This window comes from Crocodylus siamensis, chromosome 3, assembly GCF_052110815.1.
Source record: "Crocodylus siamensis isolate JL-2025a chromosome 3, ASM5211081v1, whole genome shotgun sequence".
Lineage (NCBI taxonomy): Eukaryota > Metazoa > Chordata > Crocodylia > Crocodylidae > Crocodylus > Crocodylus siamensis.
Genome location: NC_143397.1, coordinates 30,940,225 through 30,957,921, shown reverse-complemented (window position 1 = coordinate 30,957,921; position 17,697 = coordinate 30,940,225). Strand labels below are relative to the sequence as shown.

The window sequence follows — 17,697 nt, the reverse complement described above, 5'->3', positions numbered from 1 at the left end:
TTCAGAAAATCTCAAGAGCAGATCATAAGACATGACTTACACCTTAAAATAAAAGTATGTATTAGGTCTTTTTCAAAGAATAGCAAAATATATTGATTTTTTTAAATGGTCAGTCTTGCACACAATTAAAATAATTGGTTAAGTAGAAGGTTTTACTCCTTTGCAGAAGAATGAAAAGCAAATATAATTTAAAAGTAATATTTTTGTCAAAAAGATTAACTTTTATTTGTAGTGAGAATTGAAAACTTGAAATAAAATAAAAATATTAACAAAATATAAATTTCCAAATATATAAACAAATCTTTACAGCATTTCTCATTATTGAGAATCTTAGTGAAGATGCACATGAAAAGTATTTTAACTGACCACAGAAATAATGATATGTTTTTAAGACATTTTATTTTTATTCTATTGAATTCAGGATTCTCAGCCCAGTGAAATCACCACGTCTTTAGTGCTTGACCAAAGATTACAGAATAACAAGAGAGAGGCAACTAAGTCTATTGGACCTTTCCTGCTCCAACTATTTCTGTATTTGTTCTGTGAATGAATGACTGCATGAATGAATTAATGAATACTCTCTCTGCTAAAACTTACAAGAATTATTAGATGCAGAGCAAATTTTAAACGATGGTCTATTTGACAAACACAGCTACTCCACAAAATTTGACTGAAACCATCCAATTATTTTACATGGCTACCATATTGTCTTCCAGATCCATCATCAAAACAAAGATCATCATGACTTAACAGATTTTTTCAGCATCGAATTACTTTTTAATGTCTCTGCAACATTTGTTTTTAGACACATAATATTATATCATGTTTTGAAATGTGCTTGTTCAGAAAAAAATAATAGTCTTTGTGATCCAGTATTTGATGATCCAGCTTCAGTCATGCTTATCTTTGCAGACTAAATTAGCTAGTTATCCCAAGAGCAACTTGAAAAAATCTGTATGCAACCCAGGTCTTCCTAAGGTCCATCTGCCATTGAAACCTAAAGCAACCCTACATGTCAGGAGGGCAGACTTCAATGAGCTAAGGAGAATAGTCGGGGAGGCACTGAGGTCCCGGAGGGGAGGGGAGCCAGGTGTCCAAGAGGAGTGGTCACTCCTTAAGAAGATGATCCTCCAAGCCCAAAGGGAAGTAATCCTAATGCAGATCAAAGGGAGCAGGAGGGCACAAAAGTCCCCATGGCTTATCAAAAGCATCCGAGAATGTCTCCTAGCTAAAAGGGAGGCGTACACCCAATGGAAGTGAGGGGCCATCACCAAGGAGGATTATACTGCGGTTGCTCGGGGCTCCAGGGGGGCAGTCAGGAAGGCCAAGGCGGAGATGGAACTGGGACTAGCTACCTAGATCAAGGACATCAAGAAGTCCTTTTTTAAATACACAGGAACAAAAAGAAGGTACTGGGTAACGTGGGGCCCCTGCAAGACACACTAGGAAATCTGGTTGCCACACCAGATGACAAAGCTAACCTATTTATAATGACTTCTTTGCCTCCATTTTCCTGAGCAGGGACTGGATCAGCCCCCACCCCCCATACTGTTCTAGTGTGGTGCTAGAAGACTGGAAGAGGGCCAACATGGTTCCCATCTTCAAAAAAGGGAGTAAGGAGGACCTGGGAAACTATAGGCCAGTTAGTCTTACCTCGATCCTGGGTAAGCTTTTTGAAAGAATTATCCTGGCACATTGTCCATGAGGTGCCAGCGGGGGAAGGTTATGCTTAGGGGCAATCAACACGGGTTTCATTAAAGCTGGTGGGCTTCTTTGACCAGGTCACCAAATCCTTAGATGCAGGGGTAGCAGAGGATGTAGTCTTTCTGGACTTTCGGAAGGCCTTTGACACTGTCTCTCACACTGTTCTCATTAAAAAACTGGGGGACTGTGGTGTCGATAACCCACACAGTCAATTAGGTCGCTAACTGGCTGGAGGGCCACACCCAGAGAGTGGTGGTGAACGGGTCATTTTCGACCTGGAGGGATGTGGGCAGTGGGGTTCTGCAGGGCTCGGTCCTCGGGCCCGCACTGTTCAACATCTTCATCAGTGACTTGGACAAGGGGTTAAAAAGCACACTGTTCAAATTTCCTGATGACACTAAGATGTGGGGGGATGTAAGCATGCTAGAAGGAAGGAATTGCCTGCAATTGGACCTAGACAGGTTACAGGGGTAGGTGGACGAGAATAGGATGGGATTCAACAAATGCAAGGTGATGCACCTGGGGAGGAAGAACCAGCACCATACCTACAGGCTGGGGAACAGAGTACAGAGGCAGAAAAGGATCTTGGAGTCATCAGGTGGTATTCTCCTCTCTTCTTCTGGTGAGCAGGCGGGGACGGTGACACGAGGCCTGCCTTGGCGAGGTCAACCAGTGTTTAAGCAGTTGCTGCCGCCAGGCAGGCCTTGGGTTTTTTGATAATGACCCATGCTTTCAGGCAGGAGGTTTGACCTCTCTCCTAAAGGCAAGCGTGTCTTCTCTTTCAGGTTGGCTGATCTCGTATGGCGAGCTTTAAACTAGCATTGCCAGGGGAGGGGGCCACAGGAAGACAAGGAAAAACCACCCGAGCAAGACAGGTAACAAATGCTAGGAGTGCCCAGGTAAGAAACAGGGGTCCAAACAGTCTCCCAAATCGGGGGGTAGCACACGCAGCTAGGCAGGGCCTTAAGTGCCTATATACCAACGCTCGTAGTATGGGGAATAAGCAGGAGGAACTTGCCCTCAGAATAGCCAGTTCAGACCCAGACATAATAGGATTAACAGAAACTTGGTGGGATTTATCCCATGACTGGGCAGTTACCATTAGGGGCTATAGGCTTTACAGGTGGGATAGAGAAGGAAGGAAAGGCAGGGGTGTGGCGCGCTATGTCAAGGAGCAATACACATCCTCTGCCAGCAAAATGGGGTCAGAGGAGGGGCAAGCTGAAGTGCTCTGGTTCAAGATACAAGGGGGCCGTGGGGAGAGGGATTTAATGGTGGGGATCTGTTACAGACCCCCCAACCAAGGGGAGCAACTGGACCGGGAATTTTTGGGCCAGCTTGCAGAGGCACTTAAGGCAAGGAATGGAGTTGTCATGGGTGACTTTAATTACCCGGACACCTGCTGGGAGGAACAGTCAGCCAGGTTGGACCGTTCCAGGAGTTTCCTGGCCGAGATACAGGACCTCCACTTAATTCAGGAGGTGCATAGTCCCACCAGAGGAAATGCCCTTTTGAACCTGGTCCTAGCCACAGGCAACAACCTGGTAAGGGGCCTCCAGGTTCTTGACCCCTGGGTGATAGCGATCATTGCTTGCTGGAGTTTACCATCCAGCGCAGGGTGTCAAGGGCCTGCAGCAAGGTGGTAGCCCTAGACTTCAAGAGGGCCAACTTCAACAGATTGAGATTAGTGGGAGAGGCACTTGGGATCTCAAGGGCAGGGGAACTCAGTGCCCAAGATGAGTGGTTGTTCCTTAAGGAGACGATACTCAGGGCCCAAGGGGTGACCATCCCAATAAAAAGCAAGGGGGGCAGGAGTGCCCGAAAGCCCCCCTGGCTCACCAAGGGTGTCCGGGAATGCCTGATTGCCAAAAAGGGGGCGTACACCCGGTGGAAGGGGGGTGCTATCTCCAAAGAGGGCCTGTAGGGGGGCTGTCAGGAAAGTTAAGGTGGACATAGAGCTAGGACTTGCATCCAAAATCCAAGATAACAAAAAGTCCTTTTCCAAATATATAGGGAGGATGAAGAAAGCACCGGGAAATGTGGGGCCCCTGCAAGATCCTCTGGGAAATCTGGTGGTTGCGCCAGAAGAGAAAGCAGACCTCTTTAACCAATTCTTCACCTCCGTTTTCTTGGGCAGGGACCAGGACTTCCCCACCATGATACAAGACAGACTCGAAGGGAACGCCTCCAGACCTAAGGTTGGGGAGGACTGGGTTAGAGAGCTTCTGGAGGGGCTGGACATGTTCAAATCAGCGGGTCCAGATGCTTTCCACCCCAGGGTGTTGAGGGAGCTAGCAGGGGTTATTGCAGGGCCCTTGGCACAGCTTTACGAGTGCTCGTGGTGCTCAGGCCAGGTACTGGATGATTGGAAGGTAGCCAACGTGGTCCCCATCTTTAAAAAAGGGAGGAGGGAGGACCCGGGCAACTATAGGCCCGTCAGTCTTATCTCAATCCTAGGGAAACTCTTTGAGAAGAACATCATGGAGCACGTCTGTGATGGGCCAGCCTCAGAGATGATGCTCAAGGGCAACCACCACGGTTTCATTAGGGGCAGGTCATGTCAGACCAGCCTGATTGTCTTTTATGATCAGGTCACAAAAGCCTTGGATGCAGCTGTTGCTGTGGATGTAGTCTTTCTGGACTTCAGCAAGGCCTTTGACACCGTCTCCCACCCCATCCTCATTAAGAAATTGGGTGATTGTGGCATTGATGCCTACATAGTCAGACGGATTGCAGATTGGCTGAAGGGTCACACTGAGAGGGTGGTGGTGGATGGGTCATATTCAACCTGGGGAGAAGTGGGCAGTGGAGTCCCCCAGGGCTCGGTCCTTGGGCCTATGCTGTTCAATCTCTTTATCGGTGATTTGGACGATGGGGTGAAAAGCACCCTGTTTTAATTCGCTGATGATACCAAAATTTGGGGTGAGGTGAGCATGCTAGTAGGGAGTGAAAGACTACAGCAAGGCTTGGATAGGTTACAGGGGTGGGCTAGCAAAAACAGGATGCACTTCAACACTGACAAGTGCAGGGTGCTGCACTTGGGCAGTAGTAACCAGCAGCACACTTATAAGATGGGAAACTCCCTTCTTGAGAGCACGGAGGCAGAAAGGGATCTTGGAATCATTACTGACTCCAAGATGAACACGGGCCGACAATGTGAGGTCATGGTTGGCAGGGCTAACCGGACCTTGTCATGTGCATCCACAGGTGCATCTCAAGTAGGGCCAAGGAGGTGATCCTCCCCCTCTGTGCAACACTGGTCAGGCCACAGCTGGAGTTGTGTGTCCAGTTCTGTGCGCCCCACTTCAGGAGGGATGTGGACAACATTGAGAGGGTCCAGAGGAGGGCCACCTGCATGATCCGGGGACTACAGGGCAGACCCTACAATGAGAGACTGCGGGACCTGAACCTGTTCAGCCTTCACAAGAGAAGGCTGAGGAGGAACCTGGTGACAGTCTATAAACTCACTAGGGGGGCCAGAAGGGTTTGGGAGAGACCTTGTTTCCCCTAGCAACCCCTGGCATAACAAGGAATAACGACCACAAGTTGTTGGAGAGTAGGTTTAGATTAGACATCCATAAAAACTACTTCACAGTTAGGGCGGGTAGGTTCTGGAACCAACTTCCAAGGGAAGTGGTGCTGGCTCCTACCCCCTGGGGGTCTTCAAGAGGAGGCTGGATGCCTACCTAGCCGGGATCATTTAAGCCCAGTTTTTTCTCCTGCCCTGGCAACGGGTCGGACTTGAACATCTATAAGGTCCCTTCTGACCCTACTTCTATGATTCATCACTGATGCCAAGATGAACATGGGCCGGCAGTGTGGAGTTGCAGTCAGGAAGGCCAACCATACCTTGTCATGTATTCACAGATGCATCTCAAGCAGGTCCAAGGAGGCGATCCTCCCCATCTATGCGGCACTGGTCAGGCCGCAGTTGAAGTACTACATCCAGTTCTGGGTGCCACACTTCAGGAGGGATGTGGACAACATGGAGAGGGTCCAGAGGAGGGCCACTCGCATGATCAGGGGGCCACAGGGCAGGCCCTATGAGGAGAGGCTACGGGGACCTGAACCTGTTCAGCCTCCACAAGAGAAAGCTGAGGGGGGATCTAGTGGTCATTTACAAATTAGTCAGGGAGGACCAGCAGGCATTGGGGGAGTCCTTGTTCCCCTGAGCACTACCAGGAATGACTAGAAATAACGGTCACAAGCTGGCAGAGGCTAAATTCAGATTAGACATCAGGAGGCACTACTTCACTGTCAGGATCTGGAACCAACTTCCAGGCGACCCCTGGGGGTCTTTAAGACGAAGCTAAACAATAACCTTGCTGGGGTCATTTGACCCCGGTAGTCCTTCCTGCCCATGGCAGGGGATCGGACTTGATGATCTGCTCAGGTCCCTTCTGACCCTACTAACTATGAAACGATGACTCACAAGAGGCTGTAAATAATCTTTTCCTCTAATACGAAAGATGTTGGTAAATGTACATGGAATGATATTTAACATGTTCCAAACCACTCTCTCATTTTTTCTTATGACAAATTGAAATAATTCAAAAAGATACAAGCAATGTCACTCATGAAAAAATGGTATTCCTTTCTCTTTCTGCAGTAAGTCAAGAGGAACAGAGGTGCTGAGTCAAACCTATTGTATGTTTGCATTTGTCACTAAGAATAATTATACTACTTATCCCTCCACATCACCCAACTACAACAGTATTCATACAGCAATGCTCGATTTAGCTTGTTATTCAAATAAAGGTGATGCAAACTACTGCAGATCAACCATTTCCCTTAAGCAAAGTTTCCACTGAAAAAACATGACAAGTCAACTTCTAGTAAGTGTACGCTACTCAAGAGGCCTCATTGTTCCTAATCATCTGTTCAAGGAGTGTTGGGTAAGGGTACTTCTAAACATCAAAATAATAAAATTAATGAAATAAAGCTACATCTGGAGGAACCGAAAGAAAACTAAGCATAGCTTTGATGTGAATTACATAATTGTACATTATTAAGGTTGCAAGTCAAGTACTCAATTGGGAAGTGCCAGAATTAAGCAGCCATATTTAAATCTCCTTCTGCATATTTATTATGATACACTGCTTAATTACATGACAGCTTTTTTCCCCAGGACCCCAGTCCCAGCTAGTGATTGGAATGGATAGTATTAACCCCTCAGTAGGATAAATTAGCCCAGCAGGACCACTAGCTCAGCTAGTGTGGTTTTAGTACACAAGCTAGTAGGGTTAGCATGCCCTTGATGAGCACCAATTCATATTGTTTTATCTCATTATTCAACATGTAGTTCAAGGCCCTATTTTCTCTACATTATTCAAACCCAGTGATGTAGCTGGAATTAATTTGCTCGTGACTTTTTCCACTTCTTCAGTATGTAAGTGCTTCATGAGTATGGATTAATAGATACAGTAACCACACACCTGGAAGATATCAGGATATTATTAACCCTATTCAAAGGATGGAAAATCAGAGGCATAAAGAAACTGAAGTCCAGTCTGAGACCCTCAGTCAGACATCAGAAGTAGGCTGGCATCCTCTATGAAGACCAGAACTACAAGGGGATGAGGCACACATTGTGTATGGAGGCATCCTGGATATTCTGCTGACAGCAGAGATCTATAACATTACACTCCAAACTGCAGCTTTAGCTGGTTCAGTGAGTCTATACCCTTTTGGTCTTCTTTGACAAACTCAATCCTTTCTATTTTTCTCCCATAAACCTGTTTTTCTCCACCTCCTTTCTATCTCTTTCCCACTCCTTGATCTTTATCACAAGTCCCAGGTCTCCCTATTTCAGCTCTTTGTCCAGTCTCTCTCTCCCTCACCTTAGTTTCACTGAACCCTTCCAGAGCTGCAAGTGCACGGCAAGTTCTCCTTTTCTCAGCCCCAGGATGGATCATGGCTCAGTAGATTAAGATAATTTAGCTATGAATATATAAAGGTCCTTATAGAATATGTGTAAACTGTAAGCAACGTTCCTTCTAAGGTGTAGCTATCCATGAGCGTGCCACTTCAGTCTGTTCCCATTAGTAGCGTAACAAACACATGACCACTTGAATAGTTATTGAGTTCTGCTTTTATTGTTTGGATAAGCCTGGTGGGGGTCTGCAGTGTGTCTCAAAGACAGCAGCAAGGTATTGTGTTTACGGGACATTGTATGTTCATGAACAGATTTAAGAGTTAAAATTGTCAGTTGTCACAAAGAGCTGGAGGGTTAGGGTCTGATTCCCCTCACACAAAATCAGATACCAGCATAATCTCAGTACTTGAGTGTGTATTGATGAAAAACTCCTATAAGGTACTTACATCTTAAATTAAATGGCTTTACCCAAACATTCTGCCAAAGAAAAGTAAAATAAAGAAAGCAGTAAAAGAGTTCTGTGCACCACTAGAAGTCATGTGAACTGCTTACATGCCATAGTTTCATTCTATGGTGTTTATAGGCCCATATTTTCTTTTCAACTATGCCTTTGCAAATCAGCAGTGACTTCATTGAAAAATAGAAACTTACAGTGGTGTAAAACTTGTATGAGGGAAATCACATGCAGGGCTGGCCAACAATCTTTGGGGACCCCCTGCAGGATGTTGTTCTGGGGAACGCCAGATCCCTCCCCGGGGCTGGGAACTCCTCCCTGGCTCGGCTGGTAACTAAATGAATGTCCCAGCACACCGGATGCAGCAGAAGAGGGGCGGATTCAGGCAGCAATAAGGTATAAAAACAAACAGACAGCCAGAGCAGTTCCCCGGCACCACGAGGAGACATCTCCCCAAGCCCCTGTCCCTGTCCTGACCCCCGCCTCTGCCTTGCCTCATCTCGCCTCGGGGAGGAGCCGCTGCCTGAGGAGTGAGGAGCTTACCTCTGGTGAATGTCCCGCGCCAGACTTGACGCCTCCACCGCGCTCCGCACCCAGCTCCTCTCTGGGTAGGTGCACACCATTAAAAAGTTGGTGCGCAGCAAGATTTTAAATCATGCGTGGCCATGCACACTGGCACTTCGGAGGGAACCTTGACTGTAAGTTTTGTAAAGCTTATAACTTGGCCTATTTGAGGCAAATTCATAGGGATGACAAAAAGCACCTATTTGACACAAAAGTCACCAAGTGCTAAATACCAGTAGTAAGTCCCTTCCCCAAAGCTGAAGGTCACAAGGGGATTTTAAAAGAGAGACTTACTAAAGAAGAGTATTTTCCACAATACTTTTACTCAGAAGTACCTTTTTTTCAGTTTTTACAAGCAGTTTAGATATTTTCCAATAACAAAAATAGAAAACACAGATGACACCTGGCATGGAAAATCTCAAGTCAAATGGTTAAAGTTTGGTAGTTATGCAGTTCTATATAAAAATGCCTTGTAATAGGACATGCTGGGCAATCCCAGTAAGACAGTGCTACCAGACCTGCCTTTATTATTGTTTTAAAGCAAATAAATAAAGCTATAAGGAACTAGGAAGAATATATACTGTACTATCCTGTTGTGCCATAAATCAAGGAAAATGCTCCTTTCCCCTACATAGCAGATCACTTAGGTAAAGAGACAGATTCTAGTTGTCCTTTTGAGATCACTCTAGACATTCATTAGTCGCCATTTTGCTTACTTATCAAATGAGGTGTGTGAATTCTCCTGGTGTGTGTGTGTGTAGAAAAAAAATAAATTGAAAAACTGCTACATCCTCTGGGACGTTTGACAGTATCAATATAATGGGAAGAGTAATTTTTATATTTCTCATAAGTCAAGTCCGTAATGCTTCCAGATATAACAGACCTGTGGACCAGAGGCTAATGTTTTCCATTACTCCTATGTGGATGACTCCCATTAATTTCAATAGGAACAGAATTCACACATTCAACTTCATAGACACTAGGGCTGGAAGGGACCTCGGAAGATCATTGAGTCCAGCCCCCCGCCCCAGGGGCAGTAAGTCAGTTGGGGTCATAGGATCCCAGCAAGAAAAACATCCAGGTTTCTCTTGAAGGCATTCAATGTAGGTGCTTGAACCATCTCTGACGGCAGACCTTGGGGGCTCAGACAGTAAAGAAAGTCTTCCTTATGTCCAGCCTGAAAAGGTTTTGGAGGAGTTTATAACCATTTGACCTTGTCATCCCTTGGGGTGCTCTGGTGAACAAACGTTCCCCCAGATACTGGTGAAGAGCAGGTGTATAGGTCATAACTGTGTTCATCTAAGGACATAGGTAGACAAGGTTCTTTGGGTAAATCTGGTATCTTGTATTAGACCAACTTAAATAGTTGGAAGAATTTTTCCAACTATTTGAGTAGGATCCAATATAAAATATCAGATTTACTCAAAGAACCTTGTCTACCACAGTCAAGAGCAGAATTTGGCCTTCAAATGGCAAACGTTAATGTAAATTCCAAACCGAGAAAGGAATTTTATTTTGCCCCTGCTTTTGCTCAGTGTGCATCAGCCAGAAAACACTTACAGTAAAAGCTCCATTATCCAGCACCTTACAAGCCGGCATGTTCTATTAACCAGCATGCCTGCTTGTAAGGTAAAGTGAAACTGGAAGTGCCTACCGTGGCACTTCCAGTTTCTCTGAGCCCTCACTGCCTGGGAGAAAGCATCCTGCGCTGTCAAGCCCCCATGGCCCAGGGCATAGCAGGTTGGGCAGGGCCTGCCTCCTTGTCCCGCGGGACCTGCAGGGCCAGCGGGAGGGGCGGCGACGCTGTGGGTGGGGCAACAATGCTATGGGAAGGGCAGCAACACCCTGGACATGGCAGGAGAAATGGCAGCCCGAACAGGCAAGGATGCCTGTTTGGGCCGCTCAGTTAACCAGCATATTTGTTATCCGGCATCCCCCATTCCCAGGGGACACTGCATAACAGAGCTTTTATTGTATTTCCAATTGTACATACATATTTTTTACACATACCCATTTTATTTGTACGAACACATTGTGTACACAGTTCAGATACCTGCATACATGTAACCACCTATCCACCTAACTGCACATATGCACACACAATACCTGGCCACATAAAAACATAACACCCAAAAATCAGACATATGCAACTGCATATATTTAATTTTCAAAACTTTATCTGTGGTATTTATCTGTGGTCATATGAAGTCATAGTACTACAAATAATACTTTCAAATAATCTAAGGACAAATATCTTCTCAAAGTTCATACGAGCATACATTTCTTGTTTGATTTTTATTTTTACATTTCATTGTGACTGCTGAGAGGAAAATTTCAAGATCTTTTACCATCTGAATTTTGTCATAGCTCTTTGAAAGCTGCAGGATCAGAGGATCCCTTTCTGTATGCTTTTTATTTCCTGGTAATGCTCTTTCTGAATTTCAGTGAATAAAGCTGAAAGGACTACTTGCATAGGGGTCAGCAAACTAGACAGGAGGCTACCAAAGGATATGATGAAAAAAGCCAATACAATTTTTACAAGGGTGTGAAAAGCCTAGTCATAGGGCACAAGTGATATCACCATCTAGAATACAGAACTCCTGGTTGCTGGGTTTTTGGTAGTAGCTGTGCTGGTGTGAGGACACAGGCAGGAAAGGTTCTTTGAGTAGATGTGATCCCTTTTATTAAAACAACTGAGTAGTTGGAAAAAATTTCTTGGCAAGCTTTTGAGAGCAGTCACCCTTGCACCCCAGTTGAGTATTTCAGTGTTAGAAACAGGTTGGCAAACCAAAAAGAATTCAGACATCATCTTCACAAATGACTGTCAATCTGGAATAAACTATTAAAAAAGACAGAAGGAAGGAAAGAAAATAATAGATTCAAAATCCTATTTATCAATAGCTTCAACAATCAAAGAGTAATGTGAATGGAAATAGGATGCTTGGCCAGAAATATTTACAGGGTGTTAAGATTAAAAGAAGATATTTATAGGATGGCTCAAGGGAGAAATAACAAGCCACAATCAGAGAAAATTAGGGAAAAATATAACTAGGCTGAAAATCTGGAATATTTTACAGTCTCAGATCCCTGTGTGGCCCTGCTGTTCCCTGCAGCACAGGGTCGCACCTTCTGGGCTGCGGAGGCCCCAAGGGAGGGCAGCAGGGTGAGAGCCCGAGCCTGCAGCGAACAGCCTGCCCACACCCCACACACAGATCGGGTGACACAGGTCCCCCCTGCCCACCCGGGACTGCCCCTCTCTACCTCCTGGATGAGTCACACACAGCTCCATCCTGCTCCCGGCTGGGGCCCTGTGGTCACACACTGTGGCCCCAGGCGCCAAGCCCCACACACCACCTGGCTGGGCAGCAGCCCCAGCCCTGCCCAACTCCCTCCCTCTCTATGGGGGCCTCAATCTCCGCCCCCACACTTACCTGCAGGAGCTGCTCTCCAGGCTACCTGGCAGCCATGTGCATGCACATGGCGACCCCTGCCTCACCACCCTCCTCTCGCTCCCTCCCAGCCCCTTGCAGGCTGGAACTCTGTCAGCCTTCAGAGAGCTCTTTACAAAACTATAAAATCCGCAGGTTTCTCTGTTAAAATGAGAAATCTGCGTTTTCCTCTGGTAAAGTGCACATTTTTCTCTTCTTCCCCATGGTTATAACCCACTGATCGCTTGGTTGTGACAGAATGCAATATAACACAAAATGTCCATTAGTTCTCTGCATTCAAATATGGAAGTGACAACACTGCATGCAGAGATGAATGCACAAGCTTTTTAGCTATGTTTTGGACAGAGGACCATCTGTCAAATGCTTCATCATTCAGAAAATATGCCCAGAAACCCAAGCCCAAATAAAGTGTAAGAGACATTTCTTTAAGTCTAGGCAAGGTATACAACAGAAAGTCAAGTCTAATATTAATGATACGTGTATTTAAATGAAAACAGCTCATGCTGCTCTCCCACCCATGCCTGCTCACAGCCCCAGCCCTAACCCGTCAGTGTGGTTCCCAGCAGCACTGCTCCCAGTGCAGCTGCAGCTACCTGGGTACTGCTCAGCTTCATAGAATCATAGAAAATTAGGGTTGGAAGGGACCTCAGGAGATCATCTAGTCTAACCCCCTGCTCAAAGCAGGACCATCCTCAGCATGATCATTCCAGGCAGGGCTTTGTCAAGCCAGACCTTAAAAACATCCAAGGATGGAGTTTCCACCACCTCTCTAGGAAACCTGTCCCAGTGCTTTATCACCTTCCAAGTGATAAAGTTTTGCCTAATACCAAACTTAAAACTCCCTTGCTACAACTTGAGATCTTTGCTCCTTGTTCTGTCATCTGCCACCACTGCGAGCAATCCAGCTCCATCCTCTTTGGAACCACCCTGCAGGTAGTTAAAGGCTACCATCAAATCCCCACTCAGTCTTTTCTTCTGCAGAATAAACAAATCCAGTTCCCTCAGCCTGTCCTCATAAATCATGTTCCCCAGCCCACAAACCATTTTCATTGCTCTTGCTGGTCTCTCTCCCACTTGTCCACATCCTTTCTATAGGGGAGGAGGTGGCCAAAACTGAGCACAGTACTCCAGATGTGGCCTCACCAGTGCTGAATAGAGGAGAATAATTAATTCTCTTGATCAGCTGGTAACACTTCTACTAATGCAGCCCAGCATGCTGTTAGACTTCTATCTACTACATCCCTCAGCTTAGTGTCATCCACAAATTTGCTGAGGGTGCACTCCATCCCATCTTCCAAATCATTAATGAAGATATGGAATAAAACCAGCCCTAGGACTGACCCCTGAGGAACTCCACTTGATGCTGGCTGCCAGCTAGACACTGAGCCAAGGATTACTACCCATTGAGCCTAACAATCCAGCCATCTTTCTGTCCACCTTACAGTCCATTCATCCAACCCAGCTTGCTTGTAAGAATGCTGTGGGAGCCAGTATCAAAAGTCTTGCTTAAGTCAAGGTCACTGCTTTTCTCAAATCCATAAAGCCAGTCATCTTATCATAGAAGGCAATCAGGTTGGTCATGCCTGACTTGCCCTTGGTGAATCCATGCTGACTGGTCCTAATCACCTTCTTCTCCTCAAGTGCTTAGAAAGGATTCCTTAAAGATCTGCTCCATGACTTTTCCAGGGACTGAGGTGAAGCTGACCAGTCTGTAGCACCCTGGAACCTCCTTCCCTGTCTTAAAAATGGACACTATATTTGCCTTTTTTCAATCACCCAGGACTTCCCCTAATTACCATGAGTTTTCAAGGATAATGGCCAGCATCTCCACAATCACATCAACCAACTCCCACCGCATCCTCAGATGCATTGCATCCGGCACCATGGACCTGTACACATCCAGCTTTTCTAAGCAGGCCCTAACCTTCTCTTTCACCACTGAGGGATGCTCACCTTTTCCCCAACCTGTGCTGCCCAGTTCAGAGTCTGGGAGCTGACCTTGCCTGTGACGACTGAGGTAAAATAGACCTTTCCTCATCATCTGTCACTAGGTTGCTTCCCCCATTTGTAAGGAACCCACAGTTTTCCTGACCTTTGTCTTGTTGCTGACGTAACTGTAGAAACCATTGTTACCCTTCACATCCCTTGCTAGCTGCAACTCCAGCTGCACTTTGGCCTTCCTGACTTCATCCCTGCATGCCTTAGCAATATTCTTATACTCCTCCCAAAGTTGCTTGTCCAAGCTTCCACTTCTTGTAAGCTTCCTTTTTTTGTTTAACCCCACCAAAGAATTCTCTGCTAGCTAAGCTGGTTGCTTGCCACATTTGCTATTCTTCCTGCACATCAGGATGGTTTTTTCCTGTGCCCTCAATAAGGTTTCTTTAAAATACAACCAGGTCTCCTGGACTCCCTTTCCCCCTCAGACTGGCCTTCCAGGCGATCCTGCCCATCAGTTCCCTGAGGGAGTCAAAGTCTGCTTTTCTGAAGTCCAGGGTCCATACTCTGCTGCTCTCCTTTCTTCCTGTTGTCAAGATCCTGAACTCGATCATCTCGTGCTCACTGCTGCCCAACATTCCCCACCAATTCTTCCCTGTTTGTGAGCAGTAGGTCAATAAGAGCAGAGCCCCTAGTTGGTCTCTCCAACACTTGCAACAGAAAGTTGTCTCCAACACTCTCCAAAAACTTCCTGGATTGCCTGTGCACTGCTGTATTGTGCTCCCAGCTAGTGTCAGAGTGATTGAAGTCCCCCATGAGAACCAGGGCCTGTGATCTGGAAACTTCTGCTAGTTGTCTGTCATATATCTTCTGGTCTGGTGGTCAATAGCAGACCTCCACCACGACATCACCCTTGTTGCTCTCCCCTGTAACCTTAACCCAGAGACTTTCAATACGCCTATCTCCATTTTCATAGTGGAGCTCTGAGCAATCATAAAGCTCTTTTAAATACAGAGCCACTTCCCCCATCTCTTCTCTCCTGCCTGTCCCTTCCTGAACAATTTGTACCCATGCATGACAGTACTCCAGTCATGCGAGATATCCCACCAAATTTCTGTTATTCTAATCACATTATAGTCCCTTGACCTGCGTTTTTCCCAGGCTTCATACATTTGTGTACCTGACGTGACTAGACAATTGCCCTACTTTTTCAAGAAGAATGAGGCCTTCCCTACTGCTCCCTTCTGCTTCTGCTTCCTCCACGTCCCCCAGTTCCCTCAGGGCTTTGTTCTCCATCCCATGGTGAACCTAGTTCAAAGCCCTCCTCACTAGGTTAGTAAACCTGTCCACAAAGATGCTCTTCCCTCTTTACATTGCTGGATTCTGCCTCTTCCTAGCAATCGTTCTTGGAACAGCATCCCATGGTTGAAGAAGCAAAATCCCTGTGGGTGACACCACCTGCACAGCCATGCACTGATCTGCAGGATGCATCCACTCCTGCAAGACCCTTCTCCTTGACCAGAAGGATTGAGGAGAACACCACCTGTTCCCCCATCCTCTCCAACCTTGCACCTAGAACCCTGTAGTCTCTCACTCTTGGCAGTATCATTGGTACCCACATGGATGAGCAGCATGGGGTAGAAGTCAGAGGGTCAGATGAGTCTCAGTAATCCTTCTGTGACATCTTGGATTCAGGCTCCAGGCAAGCAGCAGATCTCCCAGGACAATAGGTCATGTCAGCAGATGGATCCCTTCATCCCTCACAGAAGGGAGTCTCCAACCACCACCACTTCTTGCTTCCCCTTTGTGGCAGTGGTCTCGATCCTTCCCACCTTAGAGATTCCTGGCCTGGCCTCTTCCACCAATGGAGTGTGCTCCTCCTCCTCTGTTACCAGCGCTCCATATCTGTTTGCACTGCACATGGGGATGACGACTTCTTGCTGCCAGAAGATACAATCTTGTGGCTAACAATTTCATGGGTGTCAATGCCCTCTTTCTTTTCTAGGACCACATCTGGCAGTCCTTCCTCCACAGTTCTAGAGGTTTCCTTCAGCATGGAATCAATGAAGTCCTCATGGCAAAGAATGCTTCAGAGCCTTGCTATCTCCTCCTGTAGCTCTCTTTCCTTCCCCCTGAGGGACACCACCAGAAGTCACTACTCGCATTGCAGACACTCCCCACCTGGCTGACAGTGGAATGAATCTGCAAGCCACAGTCTTCACAACACCAAGCCAGAACCTGAGTGGAAGCCTCAGTGGTGTGTGGTCCTGCCTGGACTCACACCTCACAGATGGAAGCAGAGGAATAGCTAGAAATGGCAGTAGTTCTGGGATTGTGACATACTCCAGCCATGTCTCTGGGTCCTCTGCTACCTCTTACTTTGTGCCTCTCTTTCCAGGCAGACCTTCCCTAGCAAACGCCTCCACAGCTGGCCTGTTTGCTGTTTCTTGATCTCAAGGGTACCCCTTTCCCTGCAACCTCTTTCCTCTCAGCAAGCTTACAGTGAAGGGGTGTGAGAGAGCATTTCCAAAAAAAACTCCCTATTGCTCTGGACTCTAGTTAAACAAAGGGCTTAAGTCCTGTCTAGTTGCTGAGTTTTAGTTGCTAAAATAAAACTGTGTGGTCAGTCGAACCTAATTACATATAAAAAAAATAATCTTACCTTTCAGGCTTCCCCACCTCCAGCAGCTTCTCCTCTTCCTCTTGCCCCTGCTGCACCGTTCCAGGCAGAAGGTAGCAAGGGGAAGATGTGGAGACTTTGCCTGTCCAGCATGAGAAGCAGCCACCTGTGGGCAGCCAAGAGGGTGGAAGATGGCTGGGAGCTGAAGCTGGAGCCCTGTGAAGAGGCAGGAGCCACTCAGATGCAGTTTCCTCACCATCTGGCTGAATATATGGTGCCTGGCACGTATCTCCACAGCCTCCCCATGCTACTTGCTGTCCAGAGCAGCACAGACCAAGGAAGGAGGAGCTACTGGAGGCATGGAGAGCTAAGCAGTACGTGGGCAGCTAAGGCAGCAGCCTCTCTGGGAAGTTGTGCACACTGGATAGGACTGGGGCTGGGGCTGTGCTGTCTGTCAGATGCAGGGAGGGAGTGTGGTATGAGCTGCCTTGGGCAGAAGTGAGTGGGGCTTAGTCCCATGTGGAGTGCTGTGTGGCTAGCTGCGGGCCAGATGGGGTGTGTGGGGGCTGACCACACCTGCACTGCAAAACTGGGCAACCTCTCCATTATAAGCCCTGAACTTCCCCCTCTCTCCCTGCACCCCCAGCCAGCTCCTAGTATTTAGCACACAGGCAGCCCTCCCATACCCACCATACCTACACCCCACACAAGCTCACCACCCCACAAACATACCTCCCACATCCCCCCCACAAACATCAACCCTACAAACCCCCCACACAATACCCCAAAGACTTTATTTTGAGCTATTATACAATCACCTCTACATACAATACTCCAAAAAATATAAATCAGAACAAAAATATTTTAAATAAAATTAAAATGTTATAACAGACATTTTTCATTTTTAGTATGATTGTATCTATAATTTGTTAAAATGATATCTTCTGAAAGATTGTGTGCAGCCCTTAACAGTTCACCAAAACTTGTTAAGTGGCCTCCAGCCGAAATAATTGCCTATCCCTAGTCTATAGGGTGGTGTTTAGGGTACTCTCCTGGAAGGCAGAAGCCTGTCAAGTTTTACGGAGATAGATGCAGG

General features: G+C 46.6%; 1 protein-coding gene across 2 annotated transcripts in view; it reads right to left on the bottom strand.

The window, feature by feature from the left end:
• PARP8 (poly(ADP-ribose) polymerase family member 8) overlaps positions 1–17,697 on the bottom strand; it is a 208,881-nt gene that overhangs the window by 107,213 nt on the left and 83,971 nt on the right. Inside the window, exon 3 of one of the 2 annotated variants that reach the window (XM_090038052.1) lies at positions 16,644–16,817. The exons of the other annotated variant lie outside the window; for it this stretch is intronic. Within the exon in view, the coding sequence (XP_089894178.1) occupies positions 16,644–16,817 (174 nt within the window). The remainder of the gene's footprint in view (positions 1–16,643; positions 16,818–17,697) is intronic. 2 annotated transcript variants of the gene reach the window in all.